This window comes from Papilio machaon, chromosome Z (genome assembly GCF_912999745.1).
Source record: "Papilio machaon chromosome Z, ilPapMach1.1, whole genome shotgun sequence".
In the NCBI taxonomy this organism is placed as follows: Eukaryota; Metazoa; Arthropoda; class Insecta; order Lepidoptera; family Papilionidae; genus Papilio; species Papilio machaon.
The window spans coordinates 8,411,095-8,435,085 of record NC_060016.1 but is presented as its reverse complement, the minus strand read 5'-3'; the positions used below and the strand labels follow the sequence as shown (position 1 = coordinate 8,435,085).

General features: G+C 37.0%; 1 protein-coding gene across 5 annotated transcripts in view; it reads left to right on the top strand.

Moving 5' to 3' along the window:
• Window positions 1–23,991, top strand: part of LOC106717044 (titin-like) — an 88,085-nt gene that overhangs the window by 5,933 nt on the left and 58,161 nt on the right. For 2 of the 5 annotated variants that reach the window (XM_045686030.1, XM_045686033.1), the window contains exons 2-22: window positions 1,932–3,591; window positions 3,672–3,901; window positions 4,076–5,440; window positions 5,551–7,404; window positions 7,493–7,636; window positions 7,720–8,121; window positions 8,213–8,611; window positions 8,723–9,118; window positions 9,212–10,012; window positions 10,121–10,372; window positions 10,461–12,964; window positions 13,372–13,566; window positions 13,689–15,096; window positions 15,178–15,465; window positions 15,546–15,777; window positions 15,962–16,133; window positions 16,212–16,398; window positions 16,705–16,719; window positions 16,791–17,121; window positions 17,441–18,764; window positions 19,130–19,259. In XM_045686030.1, coding sequence (XP_045541986.1) covers window positions 1,932–3,591; window positions 3,672–3,901; window positions 4,076–5,440; window positions 5,551–7,404; window positions 7,493–7,636; window positions 7,720–8,121; window positions 8,213–8,611; window positions 8,723–9,118; window positions 9,212–10,012; window positions 10,121–10,372; window positions 10,461–12,964; window positions 13,372–13,566; window positions 13,689–15,096; window positions 15,178–15,465; window positions 15,546–15,777; window positions 15,962–16,133; window positions 16,212–16,398; window positions 16,705–16,719; window positions 16,791–17,121; window positions 17,441–18,764; window positions 19,130–19,259 — 14,289 coding nt within the window. The remainder of the gene's footprint in view (window positions 1–1,931; window positions 3,592–3,671; window positions 3,902–4,075; window positions 5,441–5,550; window positions 7,405–7,492; window positions 7,637–7,719; window positions 8,122–8,212; window positions 8,612–8,722; window positions 9,119–9,211; window positions 10,013–10,120; window positions 10,373–10,460; window positions 12,965–13,371; window positions 13,567–13,688; window positions 15,097–15,177; window positions 15,466–15,545; window positions 15,778–15,961; window positions 16,134–16,211; window positions 16,399–16,704; window positions 16,720–16,790; window positions 17,122–17,440; window positions 18,765–19,129; window positions 19,260–23,991) is intronic. The other 3 variants (XM_045686031.1, XM_045686032.1, XM_045686034.1) reach the window with 3 other exon arrangements.

The window sequence follows — 23,991 nt, the reverse complement described above, 5'->3', positions numbered from 1 at the left end:
CAAATTTGAAGTTTGTTGGTATATAAGAAAAATTATTTAATTCAGACCAATTATAAGTCCATATATTGTTAGTAGACTAATACTTATAACTATGTTAGTAAAATTAAAATTAACAAAATTATTAAAACAAATTATTAATTCAAAAATCTGCGTTGATTTGAGGCACCAGGCACATGGATATATGCATTGAAAAAAAAAAAACATATAAATGTATCCAACAGAAGTATATTAATATTTTAACCATATCAATTTAGATATTACTCGTAGTTTCGAATGCTAGATAATTTTTTTGTATTCAATATTTTAGATTGTTTTAAAGAACAAGTTGCACGGATCAGTAACTTTCTTTCGGCATAGTCACTACAATATTATCGTAATAATTTTATAAAGATCAACCTAGAAGAGTTTGGCGGATCGCCAGGCGTACCAAAGATCCGACGTCGTAATCCCACGCATTGCTGAAAATATCAGCCGTTTCCTTGATTTGAAACAAGCTAATAGTTATATTTACAAAAATTAACGATACAGATGTCGAACGATTCGTTAAGGATTTGACATGTGATTCAATCATTCAGCAGTGGAATTTTATATCTAAACTAGATGAAATTTTTTCTTTCATAGAAATTCACTCCTGACATTAATGACACGCAATAAACAAAATAAGTGAAATTGCCTCATCCGTTTACTTGTGAAGCAAAGACCAAAGAAAATAGAGAGTAATTTTTATACTGGATTTGTAATACCATTTCGGTACTTTAATTCACAAAAGTACATCTGTCAAATATCAACGAGATCAGTCAAACCATTCTGAAGATACGTAATAATAAACATCCATCAATTCAAACTTACAATTTATAATATTGGTAAGAAGTAACATATTAAAGTATATTAATTATTTTAAAATTCCAAATCTCACGATAATAGTATTTTTATGACCTTGACCTAAAATAGTATACTTATAAATATAAATGTAATTAATTTCATATTGTCAAGGGTTAATTAATTAGTTAGTTGTTTAGGGACGATGACATCTGAAACCGGTCGTATTGGCAGCGTGGCTGAGGAGACCGGTTCGTACGGTGAAAAATTATATACTACTCCTGATTTGTAGCACAAGCACCGTAATAGCGAAACCGACTTACCTCATAACATTCCTACAACTCGTATGTACAAATCGGTTTTGTTGATTAATTAAATAGGTCTGCTGGTAAACGGATAGAGTACTTTATTGCAATCGCGGAGATTAAGATTGGATTCCTGTTACGTTTTTGTTTTTGTGCTTGGTTTTTGGAATAATGTAGAACTAATAGAATATTTCAAAGACAGATCCAATTAGACCCAAGTCTAGTCCTATTCAAGATATTTTTTGTGGTATGGAGTAGTTATTTTATTATGTACGATCTAGTTTAAGAAATGTCAAGCTTCTGATTTATAATAATGTATAACATATTTATTGATTTAATGATAGTTTATCAGTTTGTCATAACATAAATAATTTTTATTTGAAATGTTGATAAAATAAGATGTTTGAAATTAAAAATGAATGATTCACTAAAATGGCGATTGTAACAAGATCCGAGTGTGTACACTAAAATAGCCGCGCGAAAGAGCTCGGCCGTCTCGTCACTGTATTCTGTAATGACTCACGCGCTCCCCAATCCGGATCGCAGTGTAGCAGGAGTGGAGCTTACTGCCTCACCGCCTCGCCGCCTCGCCAAACTATTTAGATGCGCATGCTTTCCTTTACCACACATTCAAATACTATTTATCAACATTCTAGCTGTGCTTTATTGAAATAAACTTTGCTATTACCATAAATTTAATTTGTTAGCATTTAAAAATATTTTTTGTATTACAGGTTTTTTTTGGATAGCCATTTTTCATAGTTTGTTATACGATGGCGCTATATAAGTTCTCTCTTCTTGTTTCAGTGGAGAGCGCCGGTGATCGCATCCCCATAACTGGAGGCAGACCCGGAGAGCCATCTCCGCCGATTTTTGAACAAATATTTAAAAATGCCAGATTCGCCCAAGGCGGCAATGCAAAGTTCGAAGGCAAGCTTAGAGGTAATCCTACACCAGTAGTATCGTGGACCAGAAAGAAGGCACCGCTAGTGGAATGCAATAAGTATAGTATGAATTACAATGAACAGACCGGGGATGTCTCGTTGCTTATCAAGCAGATTGGTCCCGGCGATGAAGGCGAGTACACGTGTACCGCACGGAATCAATACGGCGAGGCAATCTGCTCTGTATACATCCAACCGGAGGGTGTTTCAGTTCCAGCGCATCAGGCTTCACAGCAACAAAGCTATCGCCATGTCAGCGAGAGTGTCGAGCACAAGTCTTATGGCACACACGGGTATTCTTCAGAACAATCCCGCCAGACTCAAAAAGTGGCTTACACAAATGGCACAGACTTCTCTTCGATCGAAGATTTCAAAGTTGATACGTTTGAGTACAGGCTATTAAGAGAAGTCTCATTCCGAGAATCGATTACACGGCGATATGTTGGAGAGAGTGATATTCATATTAATACTGAAATCGACAAATCTTTAGGCGGAGTCTCACCGCCAAAAATAGGACAGAAACCAAGGAATTCAAAACTGCAAGTTGGAACTGACGCTCAATTCCAGGTACAACTGTCAGGCAATCCACGACCAAGAGTGACTTGGTTCAGAAATGGTCAGAGAATAACTAATTCTAACAAACATGAAATAATTACAACTAATACTCACACAACGCTTAGGGTGAGAAATATTCAGAAGTCTGATGCAGGACACTACACATTACTTGCCGAAAACCCTAATGGATGCATTGTCACGTCAGCGTACCTTGCTGTCGAGTCTCCCACAGAAACTTATGTACAGGATCAAAAAGCACAGTATGTTATTGATAGTCAAAAATCTGCGACAGAAGAAAGTATAGAAATTACCGAAAAAGCTCTTGCTCCGCAATTTGTAAGAGTCTGCCAAGATCGTGATGTAACAGAAGGCAAGATGACGCGATTCGATTGCCGCGTCACTGGCAGACCTTACCCAGAAGTCACGTGGTTCATTAACGATAGACAAATACGAGACGATTATAATCATAAGATTTTAGTGAACGAATCTGGAAATCACGCTCTTATGATTACAAATGTCGATCTTAGTGATAGTGGTGTAGTTACGTGTGTAGCGCGGAACAAATCCGGTGAAACATCTTTTCAATGCAGACTTAATGTAATTGAAAAAGAACAAGTAGTGGCGCCCAAATTTGTGGAAAGATTCACCACATTGAGTGTTCGCGAGGGCGAGCCAGTTGTACTTAACGCGCGAGCTGTCGGCACACCTACACCACGCATCACTTGGCAGAAGGATGGCGTAGCTATTATACCCAATGCAGAGTTACGAATTAATACCGACGGTGGGGCCTCGACACTGGACATTCCTCGAGCTAAGGCGTCGGATGCGGCATGGTATCAGTGTACGGCCCAAAATGTCGCAGGCTCCACCGCTACTCGGGCTAGGCTCTACGTTGAAGTGCCGAAAGAGCCTCCGCCAGAGCAAAAACGCTTACACTTACCGCGACCGACAAAAATTATTGACCCAGAGTAAGTAAACATACTTTACTTATTTAGTTATTACAATATCTATATTGTTAGAAAAAATTAAAAATAACAAAATGTTTCAGACCTGCTCCTGGACCCGAAATAATATATTTGAGACACGTGGAAAGAGCACGCCCATACATTCCCCCAGGCGAAGAAGACAGAGTTTATCCGCCACCGCAGTTTATAATACCTCTTAAGAGTGTGACGCAGATGGAAGGCGGAAAAATTCACTTTGAAACAAGAATAGAGCCTGTGGGCGATCCTTCCATGAAAATTGAATGGTTAAGGAACGGACAAAGTATAGAAGCTAGTAAGTATTGTCATTAAATACATATTATTCAATTTAATTATACATATCCTTTTTTGATATCTTTATTCAATTTTTCAACAACCTATCATAATAAGAGATAAAACGTAATAAAACAAAATAATTATATAACTGGAATTTCATTATACCATATCACATTCATACTTCATTTTGCAGGTTCTAGGTTTACGTCAGTATTTCGATTTGGATATATATCTTTGGATATGCTCAGTCTTAACATTCAAGATAGCGGGGAATATACATGCCGAGCTGTCAGTGCCACTGGTGTAGCTGAAACTAAAGCAATGCTTCACGTTACACCAAGGGCAACCATTGAAAGGACAAGTCAACATCCAGAAAGTTTGCAATACATACAACAGCTGGAAGATTACTCAAAATACCAGCACCAAGAATCTATTGAAGAACAAATTTCTCAAAGGCCGCAGTTTATTAGGCCTTTGCAAGATCTTGGCGAGCTTCAAGAGGGCAGAAACGCTCATTTTGAAGCGCAGCTTACTCCAGTAAGTGATCCTACTATGAGAGTTGAATGGTACAAAGATGGCAAACCAATCACAGCCAGCTCGCGAATCACGTCAATCTTCAACTTCGGTTACGTCTCCCTTAACATCATGCACCTACGGGCTGAAGATGCAGGTTCGTATACAGTGAGGGCTGTGAATAAACTTGGCGAAGCCATCAGTACAGCAACTATCAGGGTAGCAGCAAGAAGTACCGTTACTGCAGATCTCGGCATCCCAGAGCAAAGAAGATATATCGAAAAGACTGAACAGTTGGAAGCGTATCAACAACAACAACATCAGAAATATTATCAGGAAGTACCGGAAAGTACCCAAAGACCAGAATTCAAGACTCCAATAAAAGATCAAATAAATGTGAAGGAAGGTGGATTTGCTCATTTTGAAGCTCGTTTAGAACCAGTAGGCGATTCTACATTAAAAGTGGAATGGTTAAAAGATGGACGCCCTGTTGAAGCAAGTTCAAGAATAACTACATTCTTTAACTTCGGATATGTTGCGTTAACTATTAAATCAGTGACAATACATGACGCTGGTCACTATACATGTAGAGCGTATAACGCACTCGGTCAAGCGACTACAAGTGCTAATCTCACCATAATAACAAAGAAAGATATAATAGCAGAATCTCAACATCCTGGAGGCTTAGAAAAAATTCAATACTTGGAAGATTCTAGCAAATACTCAAGACGCACGGAAGAAGAGACACAAATTAAGCAAAAGCCTCGATTTTTGGGTCCATTAAAAGGCACTAATAAAATAGTAGAAGGCCAGAGTGCTCACTTTGAAGCGAGAGTAGAGCCTCAGAGCGATTTGACCATGACTGTGGAATGGTATTTTAATGGAAAATTAATTAAATCTGCTAATCGCATACAAACTTATCATGATTTTGGATATGTTGCTTTAGACATTGCTGGAGTTAGATCAGAAGATACTGGAGTTTATACTGTTGTAGCGCGTAATGCTACCGGTGAAGCACAGTTAAGTGCATCGATGACTGTCGAAAGTGAGTATTTCTTTTAAATATCGCTTTATAAGGTATAAGCAAAATATAAATGATGAATTAATTTATTTACATGTCCCTTCATTTTTTTAATAATTTGTCTGTTCTTTCAGCCCGATCGAGCATCGACACATCAAGTATTCATCGCGGATTGTATGAAAAGACTAGACAAATCGAGGAATCTAAATTCGTGGAGCCAATGTATCATATTGAAGAAATTTCTAAATCAAAACCAGTCTTTGTTCAACCATTGTCAGACCCACAACCGATATCTGAAGGTAAAAATATTCACTTGGAGTGCCGCTTAGAACCCATGGGCGATCCAACTATGAGGGTTGAATGGTTCCACAATGGAAGAGCAGTTACAGTTGGATCACGTTTCAGAACATATTATGATTTCGGTTTCGTAGCTCTAGATATTATTCACGCTACATCAGCTGATTCAGGAGAATACACGGTGAGAGCCGTTAATCACTTGGGCTCTGCACACACTTCCGCAATGGTTCGTGTAATAGAGAGATCAGATGTACTTACAGATACACAAAATGAACAAGCCATTGAGCAAATCCAACAACTAGAGGATTCTGCTCGCAGAACTAAACAAACACAAGAAGATATCACTGTAATGCAAGCTCCACACTTTTCTCGGGCGTTACATAACATTGAAATCATTGAAGGAACTAATGTTCATTTAGAATGCAGGTTACAACCTGTCGGTGACCCGACTATGAGAGTTGAGTGGTTCTGTAATGGTAGGCCAATTAAAACGGGACATAGGTTTAGGCCCGCCTATGAATTTGATTATGTAGCTCTCGATCTCTTAAGTGTTTATCCCGAAGATTCAGGTGTGTACACTTGCCAAGCGACAAATCAATTAGGCGAAGCAGTAACTTCATGTGCTTTGCGTGTATTAGCTAAGAAAGACTTAATTTTCGACTCTCAACATCCCTCTGGGTTAGAAAAAATTCAGTACCTGGAAGATGCTTCTCGTTATAAGAAATCTGAAGTGATCGATGAATCTTATAATATTAAGCCTCGCTTTGTTACAAAACCAAAGTCCATTGAAAACGTCAAAGAAGGACATCACGTACATTTCGAATGCAAACTTGAACCAGTAACAGATCCTAATTTGAAGGTCGAATGGTTTAAGAATGGTCAACCGGTAACCATAGGTCATAGGTTTAGACCTATACATGATTTTGGATACGTAGCACTTGACATCATCGACTTGATCGCTGAGGACTCAGGAGTTTACACGTGCAGGGCAGTAAATCTCGTTGGAAGCGATGAAGTTAGTTGCAAATTAACTTGCCGTAGTACTGCCGATATTATTCGCGCTACTCAAAATGAGTCTGGTCTAGAACAGATACAAGTTCTGGAAGATCGCTCGAAATATTCAAGAACTGATGTAGTCGATGAAGTTACCACTCAGGCACCAATATTTACAACATCTCTTAAGAATGTTGAAATAAAGGAAGGACAACGCGCTCATTTCGAATGCCGCCTTATACCCGTTTCTGATTCAACAATGAAGGTTGAGTGGTATCACAATAACAAACCTTTGAAGAGTGGTTCAAGATTTACTGAGACAAATAACTTTGGTTTTGTAGCACTTGATATTATGTCGTGTTTACCAGAAGACTCAGGCACTTACAAATGTCGAGCTATTAATGCTTTAGGCGAGGCCGTCACTTCTGGCACCGCAATAGTGCATTCCAAGAAATCTATCTATTTAGAGTCACAACATGAAGGTGCTCTTCCTAGATTAAATCAATTAGAAACATCTAGACATCAAAAATCTACCGTACAAGAAGAATTTACAACTCAAGCACCCGTTTTTACTACACCTATGAGAGATATCAGGGTTGCAGAAAACCAGGCTGTACACTTTGAAGCTCGTCTTATTCCTGTTGGTGATCCTAAACTACGTGTTGAATGGTTGAGGAATGGTGTACCCATAACAGCCTGTAAGTTTTAATAAATTTCCGCTTAAATATGATTTCATACTAAATTATTTAATTTGAAATTTATATTAATATAAATTTAACTTTTCAGCTAATCGCATTACGACAATGCACGATTTTGGATATGTTGCGCTGAACATGAAGTACGTGAACCCAGAAGATTCTGGTACATACACTTGCCGAGCTATTAATGACTTAGGAGAAGCTGTGACCTCTTCCACACTCTTTGTACAATGTAAGTAAATAAATAATGACATTATTTATTCTTAAAAAGTTTATTGGTCAACATTTCATAATTTTACGTATGTTCATTTCTAGCTAAAGCATCGCTTCAACTTGAATCGCAACACGAGAGTGCATTGGAGAAAATTCAACAATTGGAAGATTCTTCTCGTTACCAACGCAGAGAGGATGTGGAAGTTGCAGTCAACCAAGCACCTAGATTCGTTACTCATTTGAATGGACCAACAAAACTGATTGAAGGTCAAAGTGCTCACTATGAATGTCGTATTGAACCTTATCCAGATCCTAATATGCGGGTAGAATGGTATTTCAATGGAAAGGTCCTACAAAGCGGTCATCGCTATCGCACCGCAAATGATTTCGGTTTTGCGGCGCTTGATATACTCACAGTTTATGGAGAAGATTCTGGTGAATACACCTGTAAAGTAATCAACAATTTAGGTCAAGCCGTATCATCAATTAAATTAAATGTTCAATGTAAGTTAATTTCATATATATTTATTCCAATATTTTTTATTCCAATATCTTACTCTTGAAGAAAAAAAAATAACTTGATGTTTTTTTATAGCTAAAGAATCAATTATACGAGAAACGCAACATGAAAGTGCACTTGAAAAAATACAATATTTAGAAGACGAGAGCAGATATAAGCGTGTCACCCACGACGAGAGTTTCATTGCTGAGAAGCCCCAATTTGGTAAACCAATTAAAAATGCTGAGGTTCCAGAAGGTCAACCAGTACATTTAGAAGCCACTCTAACACCGGTTAATGACCCAACAATGCGAGTTGAATGGTACTGTAATGGAAAACCAATTCAACAGGGACATAGATTTAAAACAACATATGACTTTGGATACGTGGCATTGGACATTTTGTATGCTTATGCTGAAGATACTGGCACATACATGTGTAAAGCTACCAATGCCGTGGGTGAAGCAGTTACAACAAGCTCTGTCAGAGTAAATGGTAAGTATTGAACATTCAAAAAAGAAACTCGTGTTTTAGAGATCATCGCCTTAATTAATTTGTAGCTTACGTTATCGAACTTTTTTTTAAATGAGTACTGTGTAATTTTAGCTAAGAAGTCATTGTATTTGGATACTATGGATGAGCAGAGACTTAAAAAGATTCAAGAACTCGAAAAATACGAAAGACCAAAGCCAGTAGAGGAGGAACAGCCTGGTCAAAGACCTGTCTTCTTGACAGCTTTAACAAGCCTAGAGAACCTTAAAGAAGGTGAACGGGCTCATTTCGAATGCAGAGTAGAACCGATCAATGATCCTGATCTCAAGATTGAATGGTTCCTCAATGGACAAAAAATTAAAACTGGCCATAGATTTAGAACGACACATGATTTTGGTTATGTTGCTTTGGATATATTATACACATATAGCGAAGATTCTGGAACATATATGTGTAAAGCAACAAACAAACTTGGTGAGGCAGTTAATACCTGCACGTTGAAGGTAGCAGGTAAGATATTATTTTATTAATAGATATACAATGCATTATTAAATTCATTATTTTGCTATTTGTTTGACTTCATTTTTGTTGTCGTTATTTCAGGGCACAGGAACATCATTTTGGACACTCAACATCCTAACGGCCTAGAGAAAATAAGGCAGCTTGAAGCTCAAGGGCATCCTTCTAGAATTGAAGTAGAAGAACCTAAAATTTCTCCACCTCGTTTTGTCACAGAGCTACGAGGAACAACTCATGTTTATGAAGGTCAAACTGCTCATTTCGAATGTCAGGTTGAGCCAGTCCATGATCCCAATCTAAGAATCGAATTTTATCATAATGGAAAAGCCCTGCAATCTGCTTCTAGATTCCATATCACTTTTGATTTTGGTTATGTGTCACTGGATATTCAACATTGCGTACCGGAAGACGCCGGAGAGTATTCTGTCAAAGCTATTAATGCTTTGGGACAGTGTACGTCCGCCATATCTATGACTGTAACCGCAAAAGGTAGTATCATATCGGAATCTCAACGTCCCGAAGGATTAGAGAAGATTAAGGAATTAGAGTCTGCAGAACCATTCAAACGTCCTGAAATCCCTGAACCGGTTACTCGGCAGCGACCTGTGTTTACTCAACCACTTCAAAACATCGACAACATACAAGAAGGACAAACAGCCCACTTCGACTGCAGACTTATTCCAGTTGGTGATCCAACACTCAAAGTTGAATGGTTCCGTAATGAAAAGCTTATTGAGGATAGCTCAAGAATTACAAAGACTCATGATTTTGGTTACGTGTCTATGACTATAACTCATGTGCGTGATGAAGACGAAGGTGTATATATGTGCCGAGCGTCCAACTTGTTGGGAGAAGCAGTTACCACTGCCGCTATGAGGATTAAAAGTACGTACAAAATAAGATTTAAAAGAATATTGTTCACTTTATCCTTCTACACATATAAAATTGTTTGGTGTATTCTTAATGTTTTCATTATTATTTTTTAAATTACAGCTAAAGCAGCAATTCAAATGGAAACACAGCACCCCGAAGGAATGAAGAAAATACAGAGGTTGGAGGAACCTCAAGCTAAGAAGCAAGAAGAACCAGAACGTGAATTTGAGAAACCTATATTTACACAAGTACTTACCGGCCCTTCAGAACTTTGGGAGGGTCAACATGCTCATTATGAAGCACGTGTTGTACCTGTAGGTGATCCAAGCATGCGATTTGAATGGTACATTAACGGAGTGGAACTTAAGATGGGTAAGCTATTATTAGATACTAATTGATTATATTAAATAAAATCTTTCGTAAATTTAACATGAACTTAAAATACGATAAATGTTTTTAGGTTCAAGATTCCGCACTACACATGACTTCGGCTTCATCACTTTAGATATAAATTCAGTGGTTGCTGAAGATGCTGGCTTGTACATGTGCAAAGCAATTAATAGAGCTGGCAGTACAGTATCTTCAACGTCACTCAAGGTGAAAACAAAATCTACAATTGTTGATCAGGCTATGAGACCTGAAGCATGGGAACAGATACAACTGAAAGAAGCAGCTATGAATAAAGTGCCTGAAATGTTTATTGATACAGGAGTACAACAGGCGCCTATTTTCACTACGCATTTGCAAAGTTATGATAAACTGGTCGAAGGACAACATGTGCATTTAGAAGCTCAAGTAGAACCACGAACTGATCCGAAATTGAGAATTGAGTGGTTTAAGAATGGTGTTTCTTTAACTACTGGATCTAGACTAAAGAGCACATTTGACTTTGGCTTGGTTACTCTTTCTATTAATTCCTTGAGGATTGACGATTCTGGGATTTACACATGTAAAGCCACTAATCTAATGGGAGAAGCAGTATCAACAGCATCTCTTAAAATCGAAGACAGACATTGGTTACTTGGCGAGTCTCTTCATCCAGAATCATTGGATAGAATCGGAGCATTGGAACAACCTAAACCGGCAAAGCCCGAATCTCCAGAACCTGTGTATGAAACACCGGTATTTATATCTCATTTGAATAACATTATCTGCAAAGAAGGCGAAAACATTCATTTTGAATGCAATGTAGAACCATCGAGAGACCCTACTCTTAAAGTAGAATGGTTCTTTAACAACAAGCCTCTACCATCAGGAACAAGATACAAGAGCACTCATGATTTTAGCTACGTGGCTTTAGACATAACGCACACTTACGAAGAAGATTCTGGAATTTATACTTGCAAAGCCACTAATTCTAAGGGCTCAGCAACTACTTCAGGTTCCTTAAGATGTACTGGTGATAAGCATATTTACTTCGATACCCAACATCCTCAAGGCAAGGCAGGTCTTGAGGCGGTTGAGCAAGCTGAAGAGGCTAGGCTTGCCAAGGGTAGAAGACCGTCGTTGCCTGACACTGAATATCCTGCTCCAGAATGGATAGTTCCTATAGCTCCGGAAAACAATTTAGTTGAAGGCCAAGCCCTACATTTCGAAGGCCAAGTTGAACCGAAAAATGATCCTAACTTAAAATTGGAGTGGTATTTCAATGGAAAAGTTTTAGAGCAAGGTTCAAGATTTAAACTGACGAATGACTTTGGATTTGTAACTTTAGACTTAATTGATGTTTATGAAAGAGACAGTGGTATATACACATGTAAAGCTTACAATAAAAAGGGTGAGGCATTCACGTCTTCCACTGTATATTGCACAAGCAAGGAAAACCTTATTTGGAAAACTCAGCATCCTAAAGGCGCCGAGGGATTGGAGAAGATTCAAAATCTCGAAGATTCTCTTCACAAAGAGCCAAGTGCCAAGCCAGACGACGATACTGGAAGACCGCCTGAATTCACAACAGTCTTCCAAGATATATTTGATATAAGCGAAGGTCAAATTGCACATTATGAAGCATCTCTCATCCCTACCGGAGATCAAAGTATGGTCATTGAATGGTTCTATAATGGAAAATCTATTGAAGCGAGTCATCGAATCCGCACTGTTTATGCATTTGGAATGGTCGTTCTAGAAATACTCGGAACAAAAGAGTCGGACTCCGGAACATATTCTTGCCGAGCAACCAACAAATGGGGTCAAGCTGAAATTAGTTGTAAATTGGTATGTGTTGATAAAAGCAAAGGTCAAAAACCCCGCTTTACAACACACATACAGAGCATTGACGGTCTTAAAGATGGTCAATCAGCTCATTTCGAGTGTACCGTTGTACCGGTTGATGATCCCGATATGAAGATAGAGTGGTACCACAATGGGCAGCCTTTGCGCCATTCGACCAGAATAAAAACAGTTTCAGATTTCGGATTTGTTGTTCTAGATATATCATATACCCAAAATCACGATACAGGTGAATATGTTTGTCGAGCATACAACAAATACGGTGAAGACTTCACTAAAGCTACAATCACGTGCTATGGTAAAGGAGGAGTTTACCTGGACAGCTTACAGCCTGATTCATTGGCTAAGATTAGAGAGCTTGAAAGTCTCCAAGGAGCTCAACAACAAACTCCTGCTCCAGCATCTGCGGAGCCACCCAAGTTTATCACACAAATAGAAGACATAACAAAATTGGTCGAAGGCCAAAGCGCTCACTTCGAGGCGAGATTAATTCCTGTGGACGATCCTGATCTGAAAGTAGAATGGTACTATAATGGTAAGAAGTTACCGCACGGCCATCGGTATAGAACTTTCCACGATTTTGGAATCGTGATCTTAGACATATTGTATTGCTATGAAGAAAATTCCGGAGTATATGAATGTATTGCCACCAATAAGCTGGGACGAGATTCTACGAAAGCGACACTAAAGTGTACCTCAAAGGAGAATTTGATCTTGGACTCGCAACTACCGCGGGTAAGTGCATCTTATATATATAAAAGAAAGTCGTGTTAGTTACACTATTTATAACTCAAGAACGGCTGAATCGATTTGACTGAAAATTGGTGGGCAGGTAGCTTAGAACCAGGAAAAGGACATAGGATAATTTTTACTCCGTTTTCTAATTTTTACTCCGCGCGGACGGAGTCGCGGGTAAAAGCTAGTATTGTATAAATAAAACTTGATGGTCAAAAACTATCTTTTCAATTCAATCTTTAAATATTACCGTATTTTTAGAAAAAACGTCACTATTTTCTTTTTAGTATACTTGCTCGATGTAATTATAAAGCTTTAATTTTAAAATAAAGTGTAACTTATCATAAGATTTTTTAAATCGATTTATGGAATGTTTAACATAAAATAATGTAAATAATTTTATCCAGGGCATGGAAGGAGGGTTAGAAAAACTGCAAACACTGGAGGATTCAATGATACGCAGGAAAGAAACAACGGTTGATGAAGAAAGAGGAAAGGCGCCTGTATTTACAGTACCACTGTCCAATATTGAAAACCTAAGAGAAGGAGAGAACGCTCACTTCGAAGCACGTCTCACACCAACTGATGATCCCAATTTGAAGGTAAGAAAATACAATCTTGTGCCTATTTTAGCGTTAAATTTTTTTTACGTTATTTTATTTGGTGTATAAATATTAACGTTCCTAATTTGCATTCTTATAGTACTTTTTTATTTACAATTCAGGTGGAGTGGTATTGGAATGGTAAATCTCTAAAAGCCGGTTCAAGGTTTAGAACATTCTGTGACTTTGGTTTTGTTATTCTTGAGATATCACCTACTTATCCCGAAGATTCTGGTGAATATTTATGCAGGGCGGTCAACAATTACGGCGAAGCTGTTACGACCGCTACTATGAAAGTTCAAGGAAAGAGGAACATTATTCTTGATTCACAACTACCTAAAGGAATGGAAGGCACCATTGATAAAATTGCTGCTCTTGAAGGATACACTGGTACTGTGGACTCTTTAACACCAGAAGCGGAGAGCGGTAATCCACCAGAATTTATTACTACGCCGTCTGATCTTATTTTGTCAGAGAATTCTTCGGCTCATTTTGAATGTCGTCTAATTCCTGTCAACGACTCGAGCATGAGAGTTGAATGGTTCCATAATGGAAAAGCTCTCTTAACAGGCTCAAGAGTAAAAACTATTAACGATTTTGGATTCGTTATATTAGAAATTGGTGGAGTTTATCAACGCGATGCTGGACTTTACACCTGCAAAGCTACTAACAAACATGGAGAGGCCACCGTATCCTGCAAACTTCAAGTGAAAGGCCGACAGGGGATAATACTCGAACCACAACTTCCATCCCACTTTAAGTCGGGAACAGAGAGCATTCAAAAATTAGAAGAAACACTGTACAAACGTGAAGAAATCACTGTCGAGGATGAAAAACCAAACCCGCCAAGGTTTACAGTTGAAATTAAAGATAACCTCGATGTTCCCGAAGGCGGGCCGATACACTTCGATTGCAGAGTCGAACCTGTAGGTGATCCAACAATGAGAATTGATTGGTTCCACAACGGTAAACCATTTGCGACTGGTTCTAGAGTCCATATGCTAAATGACTTTGGTTTCGTCGCTCTTGATATTGATTATATTTACGCTCGTGACGCAGGCGAGTATACTTGCCGAGCTACCAACAAATGGGGATCAGCAACAACAACTGCTAAGATAACATGCAGTACGAAACGAGACATTGTACTAGAATCCCAGTTACCTCAAGGTATGAGCGGCGAGAAAATTAAGGAATTGGAAAGAGGTCGTATTAGTGACGTGCCTAAAGAGGAACCTCTTATTAACTCACCACCAAGATTCATAACGCAAATACAATCTCATACTGTTGAGGAATCTGAATCCATACGCTTTGAATGCCGTGTGGAACCTAAGGAAGATCCCAAATTACGTATCGAGTGGTACAGAAATGGAAAACTGTTGCCATCTGGTCATAGATTCCGCACTGTGTACGACATGGGCTTTGTATCGCTCGATATCTTGTATGTATACGCTGAGGACTCTGGCGAATACGTTTGCCGCGCGGTCAACGACTTCGGCGAAGATACAACTAAAGCAACTGTGTCATGCAAAAGTTTGTATCTATTTCTATTTAATTATTCATTCACAATTTATATTAAATTGTTATTAATTGCTAAATTGTCTCTCACCACAGGCCTACCCGATATTATACTGCAAAATCAAGTACCTAGGGGTATGAAGAAGTCCGAAGCTTTAACGCAAATGGAAGCAACAATCAAAAAGTACACATCTGAAGTGTTTTTGACGGAGGACGATCTTTACGATGCCGATAAGAAACAACCACCGCGTTTTGTCACTCAAATTCAGAGTCAAACTACATTGGTTGAAATGGAATCAACCAAATTCGAATGTCAATTGGCACCAGTTGGAGATCCTAATATGAAAGTTGAATGGTTCTTCAATGGAAAACCGCTACTACACAGTAAGATATTATTGTATAAGATTTTATACAAATTAATTCCCTTGAAATACTTAAAAAATTACTAATGTGATTATTTTTAGAAAATCGCTTTACACCCATCTACGATTTTGGTTATGTTGCAATGAACTTCGGGTGGGTTTACCCCGAGGATAGCGGAGAGTACCTTTGCCGCGCAACTAATTTGTATGGTATGGACGAAACTAGGGCTGTAATTAAAACGGCTGGTAAACCCGGAATTGTCTACGACTCACAATTACCCAAACATATGAAGAGTATTGAGAAGATTCGTGAAATGGAAGCATCGTGGCAGGTGTAAGTATTTCAATAACATATCTGCTATTTTATTGCCAAACTGATAACAGTGTTAAAAGTCAAACTTATTTAAGAATCCCTTATATCAACTGATTTAATTTAATATTTATAATTTTAAAACGCGATCTTCTGAGCTGTACAAAGCTTTAAATAATTGCATTGAGCTATTTTTTTTTGTTATCAGAGCACCAGAACAGAAAGTGGAAGAGACTAAAGAGCGTTGTGCGCCTGTTTTCGTAAGTCGTCCCGAACCAGTGACTGTCGAAGAGGGCGAGTGGGCAAGATTCTGCTGCCGCGTCACCGGTCATCCTAAACCACGCGTCATGTGGTTGATCAATGGAAACACCATTGTTAATGTAAAAAAATTACTCATATATTTGTGTTTATTATTTGTATGTTAACCTTATTGGTATTAAGTGATTTCATAATTACAGGGTTCGAGATACAAACTAACGTACGACGGAATGTATCACTTCGATATACCTAAAACTAGACAATACGACACTGGTAAAATAGAGGTTATAGCTAGGAGCTCTGTCGGCGAGGCCGTGGCCACAACGGAATTAAAAGTGGTACCGAGACACGATGATTACAGAAGTGTTCTTAAAAATGCGCCAAGACGTAAGTACCTTCACACATCGTTATGTTGCGCATTGATTGATACTGACATAAGTTTATTCAATAACCAAACATTATTTACATACTATTTACTTATCAAAAAATGAAAAAATAAAAAAAGGTATTGATAAATAAAATTTTAACAAGGCAACGCTTTTGATATGCTGCTTTAACACGTTACTGATACACGCACACATCCACACACCGCTTAAGCACAAACAATAATCCCCTGCTTCCTTTTGCCCTCAACCTAACCTGTACTCTTCCGATGCTGTGCTGCTAAATCACCTGCTTCTACCGGCTTACCAGCAGTTATTATAGAAGGTATGTTGTGATATGAATAAAAATAAAATTAACTAAATCTATATTAACTAATCTATAATTTATACAAACAGCTTGGTACGACGAAACGACACAATATCAACGCACTGGTACTGAATTAGAGAAAACATTTGAAGAAAGGCAAGTGATGCAACGTCAAGGTGTTATTGATCATAGACCTGAATTAAAACCTAAAATCATCAAGGAACCAGAAACAGAATGGCAACAAACTGTTAAAAAGAAGAAGAGCGAAGAATATTACAACAAGCTTCAAGAACTGGAAAACGAACAAGTTGTTAAAGAAAGCAGAATGAGAGAATCCTCTCATCAATACGCTGTTCCTGGGGAAAAGGTTACAAGCAGCTCAGTGGCAAGATCAATGGCCCAAAAATATGAAGACAATTTGTAAGTAGCATCAAATTTCAACTACCAAGCGCTCATCCTGCCTTTAAATTTTAGTGTTATTTATTTCTCGGTTTCTATTTTTCAGAAATAAAATAAAGTAAACATAGTATTCAAAGTTAATTTGATTTTAAATATTAGGGGATGCTTATCCCACACTTTGGCATATATCGATCGTCGACTTAATAATATTTTTAAATTTATTATTACAAGCATAAAATGTTTGCTACCATCACACTTATTTATGTCATCTGCATAGCCTTGGAAAACTTTGTATATTCGGTGTAAAATGTTTTCATTAAAATATTTATTTTTGTTATAGAGAACAAACTGAAGAAGTAATAGAGAAACAAGTACAAAAGAAAACCTTTAAGCCAAGGATTCCAGAACCATCGGAATCTAGTGTTCACGGAAAGGAGGTGCATGTAGCCAAACAAAAACAAATTCAAAAGGAAGTTATCGGCGACACTGAAATCACCCGTAAGATTGTATCAACGGAAACAACTGAAGTTGAACACAAGGGACAAATTCACGAACGGGTCGTTGAAGGGCCGGTAAAGCCTTGCACACCACCAGTTTTTACAAAGAAAATGCAACCATGCCGTGCGTTCGAGCATGAACAGGCCAGGTTTGAAGTTGAATTTGATGGAGATCCATTACCTACTATCAAATGGTACAGAGAAAACTTCCCAATTAAAAATTCTCCAGATTTCCAAATTCACACCTTCAGTACAAAGTCTATATTGATTATTCGACAAGTTTTCGTTGAAGATTCTGCTGTATTCGCGGCTGTAGCTGAAAATAGAGGCGGCACCGCTAAATGTAGCGCTAATTTGGTAGTTGAAGAACGTAGACGCCAGACCAGAGGTGAAACCATACCTCCTAGTTTCACTTTAACAGCCCAAAATGTTAACGTCACTTCGGGTCAGTTGGTACGATTCGACACTAAAGTTACTGGAACTAAGCCAATAGATGTTTATTGGCTAAAGAACGGCAAGAAAGTTCAACCAGACATTAAAAATAAAATCCTAGAAGAAGACGGCACATACACGCTTCTTATCTTAGAAGCCTATCCGCAAGACTCGGGTAAATACGAATGCGTTGCGATCAATAACGCTGGCGAAGCAAGATGTGACGCCGAGTGTCTGGTAACTGCACCCGCTACCAAAGAAAAGCCAAAGCCGCAAACTAAGGTTGTTAATTCACCTCCAGAAATAATTGAACCTCTTAAAGACAGAGTGGTAACTGAAGGACAAGCTATTGAATTTGTATGTAAAATAGTTGGAAAACCAATTCCAACTGTCCAATGGTACAAGGGTGACAAATTGATAAAACCTTCGAAATACTTCCAAATGTCTAGAACTGCTGATGACTACACCTTGCGTATATCGGAAGCTTTCCCAGAAGACGAAGGCGATTACAGATGTGTCGCTTATAATTCCGCCGGAAGAGTTACTGTATCTGGTAAACTGAAGGTGATTCAGCCTGATCAAGCTGATAATCTGCCGACACTTACATCGCTACGTGACGTCACAGTTTACGAAGGAGAACCAGCGCAGTTCAAAACGCATATCACTAGCAAGATCAAACCAACTATTCAATGGCTTCGGGAAGGAGCACTCATTCCTGAGAATCCCGATTTTGAAGTAAGTATTACTGTAAATACGAAAAAACTTATTATTTTTGTGCTAAAACTGCCATGAGTCATTAACGGTAGTAAATAAAATGGGTTCGCTAAGAACACAACCTCACAGAATATAGATAGTAACTAAATATAGACGTAAATTAAAGTTAGAGATTTTGTCCAAATACTTACTCTTTTTTCTTTTATTTACTATCTTCGGGCATTTTATATAGAAGCATTTAACATAATGTTATTTTTTCGGGTGTTGGTAATGGCTAAGGATTACCAGTGGCAACTCAAACTTAGCACCAGAGTTAACTTCACACCTACATCTAATGTATTAGTGCACCAAACAACTTCAAAGAGTATTTTTCTCTTATTTTCCAGATGATTCACGAGGGCAACAACGCTTACTTGGTCATCTATAACACTTACGAAGAAGACACTGGCACCTTCACGTGTCGCGCCACTACTGCCGCCGGCCAAGTTGAGACTTCGGCAAAACTAGTCGTCAAAAGTAAGACATAGATACAGGCAGCGAGCTCGCGTCGCGCACTTTAATCCATTAATTTAGTGTTTCTTTGTTTCATCTCTATACCTCAATGAGATCGGGTGAAAACTACTATCACATAGGACTACTAAGTTGACAAGCGAAATACAACATCATTTTACAATACTTCACACAATCGTAGCGGTTCCGCAGTAACGATTCCGCCCGCTTCCTAGTTTAGCGTCTAGTCGTGATTGTATGGCACATAGACTCCCGCGTACTTAGACATATGTAGAGCATTGCGACCGATTCCAGTAGCCTCACGGCACGACAGCTGCCCTAACGCGCGTATCAACACCAGTGACAGCGTCAACAGTACGCGTATTCTCTAACAATTTCATGGATTCAAATGTAAATTTAACTCCGTCAAATTTGCGCGAATTTCACGCATCTAACAATGCTGTATATATAAGCTTTTTGTGTAAACAGTCCTAGTAATTCGAGGAGACAAGCCACCGCTGGAATGTGGACATCGAGCGCCGAGACACGACCTCTGTTATACCTTCTGTATATACGTAACATGTGATTAACACGAACACAAATATTATACAGTTGTTTTTTGTTTTGCTTTTACCGCTACGATGTCTACTAAATGTTTTCAATATTTAAGACATTTATGGTAAATCAATAAATAAAGAAAATAAACATATTCGTAAAATATATGCCGCGCTCCAGGGCAAATTATCAAATGTATTTTTCACCCAATACTCTTACATTAATTCAAGCCTGTGCTTAAATGATTTTTTCGCATTATTAACAAACAAATTTGGTTTTAATGCTTTTGGTGTATAATTGAGATCGAATTTTTAAATGTATTGCAAATGATCTCAGTTCTACTCGTACTTTATTTCAAAATGCCTCATTCATTTTTTCAGTGTTTTTACTTCATTATTAATTTCATTTAATTATAAAACGATCATGTACTTAACCGATTAATCCTCATCTCAAAAACAACATTAAATTTTGCCTATTAAATCATATAACATTAAAATAAATATTAAATTAAGAGTTATCCAGCATGAGTGACTGTTTGTTGTAGCCGGTTAAGATATTTGCGGGTGAGGTTTTTGTCGCACTTAACACCATCAATGCTCATGGGAGGCAATAAAATTCGTCCTCAGAGCCCCCAATTGATTCTTATAATTGCCAATGCTACGCCCGCGCCGCACCGTACCTGTTTTTGTGAACGCGATTTTAAGGTTATGTAAATTGAAAATTTTATGGTGCACTGGGCTGTGGATCGTTTTCGCGAGACGCAAACATAACCGTTAATTTTTACGTAAACAATCCCTAGTTCCGCTGTCAACTCTCCTATGACAAAGAAACATAAACTTGAGTTAGTCGCTCATCTTTGCGACTAACCAATTAAATAAAGTACGCACGCATTTCTTGTCATGCCAGTTTCTATGTTTTGACAAACACTGCCGTTTTTGATGACCTAATGTTTTCTGCAAGTACAAATCCAAATTGAATGAGATTTATAGTTTAACTTTTCAGTAAACTTTAACTATGTTTTTTTTAAGTGCACGATATTGTTGAAATTAAATTGTGTTGTATGTTTCACCTAAATGTATTATTAGATATGACAGTTTTTATCACTTAATATTTCTAGTGCCTACCTATCCATATTTAATATATTTATGACACAAATTTTGTATGTTACCTTTATGTGAAAACTGTTGAATAAATGCTATGAATTAATGACCACTTTGCATTATTCTATACACTTGGTGACGAGTAATCCTCGTGTCCATTCCTAATACATGCAGACACATTCACAATGAATAACATTATGTAGTTTTAGTTGAGACGCATTCATATATCACAGTTCTTTTCTTTACAAATGCATTGCAGTTCTTTAGCCCTTTTTGTATGAGAAAAAGGTGACAATCGCTTAATATATACAACCTATATACGACCAGTATTATCAAAATTTTACTTTTAATGAGCTAGATTTTTTTCTTTGCTACTGTTGTAACTAAACAGTTAATTAACTATTCTAATATAGTTTCTAATCACTTGCGAGTGATCCTTATTAACTAATTATTTTAATCATTATAAACTCACCAACCTTTTTTTTACATGAAATTTATACTTCTATTGTATGTTTATGAGCTATGAGTAGTTATTAACATTTTGACAAGTAAAATTGACAATTCACATCAAAATACACACTATGCTTTAGACGGCAATATTTTTTTTATAATTAAAAATTACTTTTACACAACATCAAAAAGAAAATAGTTATTTTACGGAAACTAATTTATATACCGAGGATCATAAGAAGCTAAGTCACATTTAGAATATAAATGGAATGGTAAGTATTGGGAAGCTGAAATATTCTGCGTGTCCGGACATAACACAATTAGGTCATATGACGGTACGGCCAGAGTAGTGATGAATTCTAAATATAAAACAGAGATAATATTCTCAAAATCTGTTCTTGTACATCAAAAGTGTGGAGTTAAATTCAATTAAGATATTTCAACAATGTGTTTGTGTTGTTTGAGTTTTAATGAAATAGTTAGAAACGAGGTGTTTATGAGAGAGAGATAAGTAAAAATATGAGTTTTGGTCCACATTCTTAGAATCTCCATAAAAATAGAATACGAGAATATTTGCCGTCAATATTGATCATTATCTCTATTATTTTGAATGATTATAGATAACACGTAAATACATAATAGTGGTATTTTAGTCCCTTATTACTCAGAGGCAATTCTTAGGAGGGTATTGAAGGCAAACAGACATAATTTTTTATCAGATATTAATTTAGGTTGATATGGTTGTAGGTACCAAAATCCTTACTAATATTATAAATGTTAAGTAAGTAACTCTCGCCGTCTCTATGTATATGTATGTCTGTCGCGGTTTCACGCTAAAACTACTCAGCCAATTCAAATTAAATTTGGGAAACAGATAGTCTAGATCTAGAGCCTGAGAAAGGACATAGTGTTACTTTTTAATGCGAAAAAGAATTGTAAGTGGATGAGAGGAGAAATGAAAAGTTGTTTGGAATTATAGTCATTTTTACAACTAGAAGGTTGAAACTTATTTTTTAGGTTTTTCTTTTGTTACAAAAAAAAAATGACATTTAAGATTTGTAAAAGTTTTACCCTCAAGGGTGTAAAATAACAATAAGGAATAGTGGATGAAACTTTGTATGGAAATATGTATGATTTATGTGAATATTTTATAAGTTTAATATGTTTTTTTGTAATACAATAGAATAGAGTTGTTGTAATAAATGACAGTATTTAATGCGGACGAAGTCACACAGCGAGTATCGTATAATATCTGATTTAATCATTATTTTTTGAACAAGAAACTGATAATTTAAAACTCGGTTTCTTTAATGCTTTCTATCCTTTTAGATAACATAAAAAATTTGCGCTGTATCAGCAAATATTGTATTTAAAAATTAGTTATTAATTGAGCTTCAGAACGTTTTAGGGAGCAGTTATATCTGTTTTCGAAGTGAAGGAAATATTTATAGTTAATGATTATTATTTATATATATGTATGTTTTTAAAGGAAGCAAAAAAAAAGTATATTCTTATTTGTAGTCGTAGGTGTACGGTCTGTCTTATTTCTTATACTTTTACGTGAATTTTTCAAAATCGTTTAATCTCCTTAATTTATCTGGATACAATTGCTCCGTGTGTTGACGGCTTTATAAATATCCTATTGATAAAAAGATTTTAACATTTACTGTCAGACATACTTGTATGGATTAATATTCATCGTATTAGTAAGGTATAGAAGAAAGTAATGGATCGGTAAGATATTCTCGTCAGTAAAATTGACTTAGATACATTGTTTGAGAAGTATGACTCGAATAACAGAATAAAACAAAGAAACATTGTAGCTTAGAAGAGGACGGACAAATTAGATTCAAAAAAGTATTTTCAATTACAACGTAAAAGTTTCAAAGGTTCTGTTAATATGATGAAAGGATGAACGAATGAAGAACGTCATCTATAGTACTAATCTTAGGGGTTTAGTGATTGAACTGAGCCCGCCTAAATGTATCACAAACTAAATGAAGACGGTGTTAACATTAGTAACCAATGAACATGTATGCGTGGTACTATGAATTTAGAAAAAGCTTAAATTTTTTTTGTTATAGATTTTGTCACAAAGGTGTCATCAAATAATTTTGACTTTGTGATTATTGGAAACATTTCGTAGCGTGCGGATTATTCGTGTTCACTTTTCCTATGATACCTATTTCAAACTTTTCGTAGAGCATAATTTTTCGATCAGTGACGTGCCTAAAATATTTAGTGCTATTGGTTCGCCATCCCTGCCATATTGTGTAACATCATTAAAAAATTAACAATAGGGAGAAATATAGAACAGTACCATATTGTTATTGCCAGACTGACTAAGAGGACTAAACTATCTATCTATATATATAAAAGAAAGTCGTGTTAGTTACACTATTTATAACTCAAGAACGGCTGAATCGATTTGACTGAAAATTGGTGGGCAGGTAGCTTAGAAATAGGAGACGGACATAGGAACTTTTTTATCTTGTGTGCATTTTTTTTATTCCGCGCGGACGGAGTCGCGGGTAAAAGCTAGTGTTTTATAATTGTTTATTTTTATGAATGTGAGTTTGAATGTATGTACGTTTTTTTGTGATAGCCTAGAACTTAAATAGATTAATCGATTTTGACAACTTCGCCAATCTATT